General features: G+C 44.0%; 1 protein-coding gene across 1 annotated transcript; it reads left to right on the plus strand.

Moving 5' to 3' along the window:
- The first annotated feature begins 1,399 nt into the window (after window positions 1-1,399).
- On the plus strand, window positions 1,400-2,259 carry LOC125036956. The gene is made up of 2 exons (XM_047629917.1): window positions 1,400-1,768; window positions 2,053-2,259. The coding sequence occupies exons 1-2, from the start codon at window positions 1,400-1,402 to the stop codon at window positions 2,257-2,259; spliced, it is 576 nt and encodes a 191-aa protein (XP_047485873.1).
- Window positions 2,260-9,467: the final 7,208 nt, after the last annotated feature.

Below are 9,467 nucleotides of genomic sequence, written 5' to 3' on the forward strand. Positions count from 1 at the left end.
GAGAGACAGAGAAAAGAGAGACAGAGAAAAGAGAGACAGAGAAAAGAGAGACAGAGAAAAGAGAGAAGAGAGAAAAGAGAGGAGGAGAAAGAGAGAGAGAGAGAAAAGAGAGAGAAAAAGAGATGAGAGAGAGAGAAAAAAGAGAGAGAGAGAAAAAAGAGAAAAGAGAGAGAGAAAGGAGAGAGAGAAAAGAGAGAGAGAGAGAAAAGAGAGAGAGAGAGAAAAAGTGAGAGACCGAGGAGAAAAGAGGAGAGAGAGAAAAAGAGAGAGAGAGAGAGAGAGAGAGGAGAGAGAGAGAGAGGAGGAGAGATGAGAGAGGAGAGAGAAAGAGAGAAAGAAGAGAGAAAGGAGAAAGAGGAAAGAGAGAATGGAGAGAAAGAGAGAAGAGGAGAGAGAATGAAAGAATGAAAGAATGAGAGAATGAGAGAATGAAGAGAATGAGGAGAATGAGAGAAAGAGGAAGGAGGAAAGAGAGGGAATGAGAGAATGAGGAATGAGAGAAAGAGAGAAAGGAGAGAAGAGGAGAAAGGAGAAAGAGAGAGAGAGAGGAGTAGAGAGAGAGAGATGGTGAGAGAGAGAGAGGAGAGTGATGAGAGGAGGAGAGGAGGAGAGAGAGAGAGAGAGGGGGGGGGAGAGAGAGGGGGGGGGGGAGAGAGAGAGGGAAATAGAGAGAGGGATAAAGAGAGGGAGAGAAAAAATAGAGAGAGGGAAATAGAGAGAGGGATAGAGAGAGAGAGAGAGAGAGAGAGGGGGAGGGGAGAGGGAGAGGAGGAGGAGGGGAGAGGGAGAGGGAGAGGGAGAGGGAGAGGGGAGAGAGAGGAGAGAGAGAGATGAGAGAGAGAGAGAGAGAGAGAGAGAGAGAGAGAGGACGAGAGAGAGAGACGAGAGAAGAGAGAGAGAGAGAGAGGGGGGGGAGAGAGAGAGAGGGAAATAGAGAGAGGGAAATAGAGAGAGAAACATAGAGAGAGGGATAGAGAGAGAGAGAGAGGGGGAGGGGGAGGGGGAGGGGGAGAGGGAGAGGGAGAGGGAGAGGGAGAGGAGAGGGAGAGGAGAGGGAGAGGGAGAGGGAGAGGGAGAGGGAGAGGGAGAGGGAGAGGGAGAGGGAGAGGGAGAGGGAGAGGGAGAGGGAGAAGGAGAAGGAGAAGGAGAAGGAGAAGGAGAAGGAGAAGGAGAAGGAGAAGGAGAAGGAGAAGGAGAAGGAGAAGGAGAAGAAGGAGAAGGAGAAGGAGAAGGAGAAGGAGGAGAGGGAGAAGGAGAGGGAGAGGGAGAGGAAGAGGAAGAGTGAGAGTGAGAGGGAGAGAGATAGAGTGGGAAGACATTCTCACTGGCACTGTTGACAGACAAGCACTGGCCCTTACCAAATTACCATCCCACACAAATAAATAAAGATGAGCATGCTATGGCTTGCAGGAGAATGAAAGCTGTCCAAAAATGGGCAGTTAATCGATGGAAGGAGGACCTCCGATTAAAACTCACCTGTCGTTCAGCCTGGTGGAGCTGCATCAAACAACAACAAGGATTTTCCCCTGACGACTGCACCCCCCCTCTCAACAAGCCTGATGGATCAGCTGCAACCTCCAGCAGAGAGAAGGCTGACCTTCTGGCTTCGCTCTTCTCCGAAAAGATGAGAGTCCATGACCCTGACCGATCTGCTCCTAGTCTGCCTCTCGTGACTCACTCGAAGCTGAGCTCTTTCGTGATCACTGAAGCAGAAGTCAGGCAGCATCTAAATAAGGTTGATGTCCATAAGGCCATAGGACCCGATAAAGTCAGTCCTCACACACTTCACAGGTGTGCTAGGCAGCTGGCTGCTCCTCTTGCCTCACTTTTCCAAACATGCCTGAGGTACAGTCAATGGCCTAATATTTGGAAGAAAGCAAACATTGTGGCAGTACACAAAAAGAAGAGCAAATCAGATCCAAATAACTATCGCCCAATTTCACTCCTTTCCTCCGTAGGCAAAATATTTGAAAAAGATTCTAGCAAACAAACGGACTCATTATTTTGATAAAAAACATCTACTCAGTACAATACAATTTGGCTTCCGGCTAGAGATCGGCTTCAGACCTACTTCTGCACCTAACTACAATATGGCACCAAGCTCTTGATACTCGCAAGGACACCATCGTTGTTGCACTCGATATAGCAGGAGCATTTGATAGCGTGTGGCACAAGGGCCTTGCATCGAAGATGAAGAGCTTTGGAATTGACGGCAATCTACTAATGCTACTCGAGGATTACTCCAAGAAAGGACATTGAGAGTTGTCGTTAATGGTCACACATCCAGTGAATTCCCCATTCAAGCCAGTGTACCTCAAGGCAGTGTAATCGGACCACTTCTGTGGAACGTTTACTTTAATGATATCCTGCAGCTCATCCATGAAGCATATGCTTACGCTGACGGCAGTTAGACACATAAATGACACACTTGACTATATAAGCTATTGGAGTAAAAAGTGGCAGGTTACTCTGGCACCAGATAAAACCCAAGCAATGATGATATCTAGACGTCAAACACCGGACAACGCCCTTGCACCCATCTCAAAGTTAAATAACAAACCCATCAGTATTAGCAAGGATATCAACATTCTTGGTGTGCAGATTGATAATCAACTAACCTTCACCAGTCACGTCAAAGAGATAGCAAAGAACGCAGCAAGAAAGTTGGCCTGTATACGACGCATCGCTCCTCTGCTAGACAGCAAAGGATGCGCAGTCCTTTACAACTCCCAAGTCCGCTCTTTGATGGAGTATTCGCCGCTCGCCTGGCTGTCCTGCCCGCCAACTCATCTTGCCCTCCTGGACACCGTTCAGAACAGAGCCCAGTGGCTAGTGGAACGGAAGACGCCCGTAAATGTGCCGCCAACACATTTTCAATCCCTTCAACATGTGTCTGGTCTTTGCGTCTTCTACAAGATACATAAACAAAATAGTTCCCCGCTGACATCGCTACGACTTCCACCAGCAGACGCACCCACGTACGGGACAAGAAATGCCAGTAATCGTTCCTTTCGCGAGAACGGAGCTCTATCTGCGCTCCTTCCTGCCTAGATTTTCTAGAATATGGAACATTTTAGCTCAGCAAACTTACCTGCTTTCTCTCGACACATTACAGCTGTTCAAGTCAGCAGTGAATGCTTGGAGATTACAATATGAACCAGACTAAGTAATTTCCACTTGTAATTTCTTAGACCAATTTCTCTATATCAGGATTAAGTTTTAAATATCTGTTTTAAGCTATACATAATTTAACCTTTAATGGAAAATTTTCCATTAAAGAGAGAGAGAGAGATAGAGAGATAGAGAGATAGAGAGATAGAGAGAGAGAGAGAGAGAGAGAGAGAGAGAGAGAGAGAGAGAGAGAGAGAGAGAGAGAGAGATGAGAGAGAGGGAGAGAGGAGAGAGAGAGACAGAGGGAGGGAGGGGGGGATGGCGGAGGGGGAGGGGGAGGGGGAGGGGGAGGGGTAGGGGGAGGGGGAGGGAGAGGTGTAGCAAAAGCTAAATACAATTATTTCTCGCTAGATATGTAAATAGGCGCGACTGCCACCACCCATTTAATTAACGTATGGGAACGTAGTGTATATGGGAGAAGGATGATAGTGTAGAAGGCAAGTTGTGGGGAAAGGAGCGAAAGAGTAAGTGTAGTATGTGTGTGTGGTATATATGCTTGGTGCGAGAATATAAAGGTTGGTAAGCGTGAGGTAAGCGAGGAGAGGCGTGTGCGTATACGCAATTGAGCAAGTAGCCACCTTGATAAAATGAGGAAAACTTATTATCATTCACTATAGGTAGCTTGTAGGTAGCACTAATTTCGGGCGTTCATTAAACCAGACATACGTGGAACAGGTTTATTACAAATAAAGTTAAAAGACAGTAAAACATGGAACGATAAAACAAACACGAATAAAACAGTAACATGAATGGCAAGATAAACTGAACTTGGAACATTAAAATACAAATTACGAAATCAACCATGAACATAAATACACTTAATAAAACGGTAGAACGATACAATAAAAATAAAACGGTAGCTAGAAAGCTTGATAAAGGAACTCAATGGAACATACAAGCAGGTTAAAACAAACGATGAAACAGTAAAATAGAACTCTGGTAGAACATAAAACGAAGGTAAGAAAGCACGGTCACTTAAGTCACTTTGGCGAACAAATACCCTACAAATTATTTCTTACACCGATATTAAAACTATCCCACAACCACTTAACTGGACAGGGGAAGCCCGTTCCGGGTTCCTCAGACTGTCTGTCGGCTTTAGCAGGCCGGTAGCGAAATCCCCCTTTGTTGTGCCTTACTTCCGTCGTGACTTCGTAGGCGGGAAAAGGGAGTAACTATGGTTTTTAAAATCAAATAAATAAAAACCCTTAAGATCAACATGCTTAAAACCTGGGTGTATTCAATAAAATAATTGATAAAAAGACCTAGGATTAGAATAATTAATTTAAAATATTAATTTACTTGTAAAAGAACCATTAAAAACTTAAAAATAGGCCATGTGATCTTAATGAACATAAAACTTCAAAATGTAACATAAATGTGCTAGGTGCTTTGTCATCTTCGGGACAGGAAAGAGATAAAAGAAAACAATAAAATATAATGTATTTGGCAAAAAAAAAGTAAAATTGGCAGCGGTAATCGTGTGCGTGTGGTTGTGCGCGGGCATCCTCCTCACTCGCGAGATAAAGGTGCACTTATTGGGGCTGGAGGTGATGTTGCCGGCGGAGGACGCATTATGCATAGCCGATGTTCGCATGGGGAAGGCTTCAACGCTGCAAAGCCGCCTCCATAACCCCAGAGAAGATAGAATAGAAATTGACGCACGCACTGTTCCACAGGTGGGAGTGTTGCCACCTTTAGATCTTTTCATTTCTTTTTGTTTTTGTCGTGCCTGTGGGAAAGTTGGGAGGTGAGAGATTTTTCTATTACCGCATTACCCCCTGAAGTGATGACCAATGATCGACGAGGTCAATCACTACAACCCCTCCCTACAAGCGCGGCAACCCTGGTTGACGTGAAAAGAGTTGCTTATCATTTACTGCTCCCAATATTCTGCGTTACTGAAGTGGATATTTTCTGCGACGAAGCACTTTCCAGGACCGACTGTAACAAGAGAGGATAGATTAATATAGGGATTACGTAAAATCAATTTGCTGATATTTCTACGGCAAAGCGACGTGACCTTATGGTGCATACGACCACGACTGACTCCCATTTATATGGTACGACTCACGACCTGTGCCTGGAGTGCTTATCCCTATCTTCTCGTCTGGTCGGTCATATCTCAAAACTCGGGCCTGGGATTCGGGGTCTGCAATCTTCTCCATCCTCGAACTGAAGTCGATCACTTTCATCCTCGGTCGGTTGATCTGGGTCGTCTTCTCCTCTTCGGGCCTCTGTTGTGGTTCTGCATCACTGGATTCTTCTCGTGGCACGTATCTTCTAACTGGTTGTTTGTGGCATTTTAGCCCCTGATGCGGCGTATTAGGGGTCTGTACGACGTAATTAACTGGCCGATCTGCTTGATGACTCTCACCGGTCCACTCCACTTGGCGCCAGTGCTGCTATACGACGTGGCGAATCGGGCGAATGATCTTGACTAACACCAGCTCTCCACCTGTGGCGAAATTTGACCGACTTTCTTATCATAATCCGAGCCCACCTTTCCTTGGCGCTCCGCATACTTTGTATTGCAGCATCGCGGGCTTCACGGAGTCCCTCTTCAACATCCTGGCGGCATCTTCGTCTGCTTCTGGAAATTAGTTAGGTTGGCAGGGAAATACCCTCTCTCCTGTGAGAAGATACAGAGGAGTCTGATTAACGCTCCTATGTACTGACGTGTTCAAGCTAGACGTTACATACGGAAGCATCCTGTCCAATCTTGGGGATGCTGACCACTAATGTTGCCAAGGAGTCCTTCAGGACCCTGTTGACTCTTTCCACCATTCCGTTGGCCTGCGGGTGATAACATGTGGTGTACAGCGTTTTAACCCCTAAAATCTGGACACCTGTCTGAACAACCGATTCGTAAATTCGCTGCCATTATCTGTTAATAATGTCCGAGGCGGACCAAACAATGTAAAGAAATTATTAATAAAGGCGTCTGCAACTGAACCTGCATCTTTGTTAATCAAAGGTAAGAGTTGTAGATAACGAGTTAAAATGATCTATGACGACCAAGACATACGATGCCCTCTCGCTGAGGTCACCATCTCTACAAGATCAGCCGAGACTCTTTCGAATGGCTGAGTTACCTCCGGCATGGATGAAGGGGAGCCTGCTAGAAGCAAGTCCTTTCCCCTTTGGCACTGAACACAGGATTGAACAAAACTGCGAACCTCTGCTAACATTTGTGGGAAATAATATCTATCTCTTAATTACAATAAGTTCTAAATATGCCTGGATGAGCGGCAGACTTGTCACAATGTACGAGCTCGAGTACCTTTCTTCTTAAAGACGAGGAATGACAAGTTGTTGTATTGATCTCTCTGGTAAAACACGATGGTGATATAAAAGCCATCCTTAATCTCAAACTCGTCAAGTGGAAGTGGAATCTCCTCCTAAGAGCCTTCGTTCCTGAGGTACAAATGATATCGTTCCACAGCGGATCATTCTGCTGTGCCTCTGCAACCTGCTGCGAATCAAGGTCTGTACCAATGCAGTCTACTTTACGATGAGAAGATCTGGGAGGTGATGTGAAAACACCTGGCTTTTTTACTTTAATTTTGTTTGTTAAAAAGAAGAGAGTTGGACTCCCTTTGTCATCCCAACAGGGTTTGGGGCCCCTTTAAAAAAAGTACCCAAAAGGGTTTTTTTCCCATAGATTTAAATGTCGGGCCATAAGTACGATTGTAATGACGAACCCATTTACCACGAGAGGTTCTAAAACTATGGTGGGTAATTTAGTTTGAATTCCCCTTTGGGTTCCCTGGGGTAGTAAAACCCCAGGTTGGGAAGCCCCTTTCATCCCCTTTTATCCCAAAAAAGGGCAATTTCCCCACCTGAAAACAATTCCCCGAATTTAAGTCAAAAGGCCTGTCAAAATTTTGGCTTTCGTAAACCGGGGGTGTAAAAAACCCAAGTTTCAAATTCCCCCAAAAACCTTTGTTGTTCGCTTAAAGGAAAATTCCCCTTTTGCAAGAGTTAGTTAATGGGGGCCCCTGTAGCATAATTAACACGGGTTTTGGGAAAAAGCGGTTTGGGGCCCAAAAACTGCGTTTTTTTTTGTAGTCCCCGGGGTGCATCTGAAAGGCTTCCACCTTCTCGGGATTTAGGTGATATCCTGTGGGGGGGGGTAAGAAATTTTAAAAAATTAAAGGGAAATTTTGGGGAAAATTGGACTTTTTAATTAGTGAATTTTTGGGTAAGAGGCCCCGAAACCCCATCAAGGTGAGGAAAATGGGTTTTTAAAAAATTTTTGAGGGGAAACGACAAGTCGTCCCAGATATGTAAAAACCGTTTTCCCCAAATGGGGTAAGTATGCCATTTTTAAATTTCCCCCTGGAATGGTTTTGGGGGTGTTTCCCAAACCAAAAAGGGTCGAAATTAAAATGTAGCAACCCAAATTTCCCCATAAATGCGTCTTGTTCTATCCTTTGGTCCCCCTCAATGTCCCAAAAAGCAGGGTTGCTCGAAATGTTGAAAAACCAAAGCGTACCTGACAAAATGCTATATTTTTCTCAACCTGGGTATGGGGTTTCGTATTGCGGTGGTGGGCTTGTTTAGCCCCCTTTTAGTCCCCCAGAAAAGAAAACCCCCATCCCTTTTTTTCTAACGAGCACCGGGGTAAAAACCCGGAGATGTTGACGGGGCAAACAACCTTCCCAGTTCTTATGACCCTTTCCCCAATGTTTGGAGGCACTCTCCGGCAACCTTCCCCTGGGGGATTGTATTTGGATCTGAATCGCTGTGGGATATTATGTTTTTTTATTAGGTCCTTTAATGGTGCAGCCCTCAAAACCAAAAATAATGGCGCTGAAACTGATTAAAGGGTACGTCTTGGAACCAAATTTGGGCAAGGGTTAGCTTTAGAGTGCAAAACTCACCCCAAAGGAAATAGGGAAAAGGGCCAAAAACCTCCCTACTACAGTAGGAAGAGATTTAAAAATCGTCATCGTCATAACCAAAAACAGTTTGTGCCCCTTTAAAGCGTATCAAAATCATTTTATGAATTTTTCAAAATTTGAAAAATGCGGCATTAGGAAAAGTGCAAACCCCCTTTTTATATCAAAACCCTCCCAGGACCTTTTAGAAAAAAATTATGAACACAACAGTTTTGAACGAAAATTTTCATTTCCCTTTACAATGAATATTTAGGGATTTGGACAATTTATTTAAAAAAAAAAAATTTCTAAAAAATTTTTTAAAATTAAGATTATTAAAATACCCTTTTTTGTGATTCTGAAAACAGATTCATTTTTTTCATATTCAAAAACGTTTTTCTACCCTTTTAATTTCAAGCAATGTTTGCTCCTGTTTTTAAAAATTTAAAGGGTACTTGTGATTTTACTATCCAAAAAGGAAACTTTCCCCCCGCACCTGTGTTTTCGTAGTGGAATTTGTATGAGCGTTTTGCCAGTAACCCTTTGGGAACCCCTTTTTTAGACCCTTCGGAAAACCCCCATAATAAAAATTTTCCCGGGCTTGGTGGGGCAAATACCGTCTCGCGCACAATACTTGCGTGGAATCATTTAGTTTCCATTGATGACTATGATAGGGGCGCTTTTGGGGGTATCTTTATACACAAGATGGGTTTCACTTTAAAAAGGGCATGAGGGGCCCAACTCCCTTTAGCGTAAATAAATTTGTTGTGGAGAGTTAAAAGAAACCCTTAAATTTTAAACCCTTTTAAGCCCGGTTTATATAAAAGGGGTGTCCCCCTGGGAATTAACACCTTAGGGACTATATTCAAATCGTTTTTTTACACTTAACATTTTCACTGGGTACAAAGTATAGACTTGCACTCTTGTGCGCGCAAAAAAGGAGTGACTGGAAACTCCCCGGGAAGTGCGGTCGAAGGTCTAAATGATTGATATTCAAAAGATCTTTCATTGGGTCTTATCAAGGTTTTCTCTGATTTGTATCAATAAAAAAAGTCAAAAAAACCGTTAACCCTTTTAGAGAGATAAGTGGGGTTTTTTTTCTTTTAAAATTTTTGTTAACCCGGGGCAAAAATGGGCCCTTTTTAGAGTGTGGATATTTTAATTCCCCCCTGAGGTTTTCCGCACGGGAAAAACTGGGGAAAAGGTTTTGCGTCCGTGGGTGTTTGGGAAAAAAGGGGAATTTGCGAAAAAAGGGCTGCCCATTAATGTGTTTGCCTTTTCCGAGTTAAAATTTTGACGTATTTTGCCCCCCCTACAATCTTTTGTTTAAAGGGGAATGTTTTTTTTTTTGGGGGAGCAAAAATAATGGATTTCCCAGGCGTGAGGGTTTTCACCATTTGTTTTTGACCGATT

The sequence above is a fragment of the Penaeus chinensis genome, chromosome 22, assembly GCF_019202785.1.
Source record: "Penaeus chinensis breed Huanghai No. 1 chromosome 22, ASM1920278v2, whole genome shotgun sequence".
NCBI lineage: Eukaryota > Metazoa > Arthropoda > Malacostraca > Decapoda > Penaeidae > Penaeus > Penaeus chinensis.

Bases quoted from the DNA above. Each gene is read 5' to 3' on its own strand.
- LOC125036956 (XM_047629917.1), top strand. From the start codon at position 1,400: ATGGCTTGCAGGAGAATGAAAGCTGTCCAAAAATGGGCAGTTAATCGA. The intron at 1,769-2,052 runs GTCAGTCCTCAC...GCTTCCGGCTAG, and splicing joins AGGCCATAGGACCCGATAAA to AGATCGGCTTCAGACCTACT.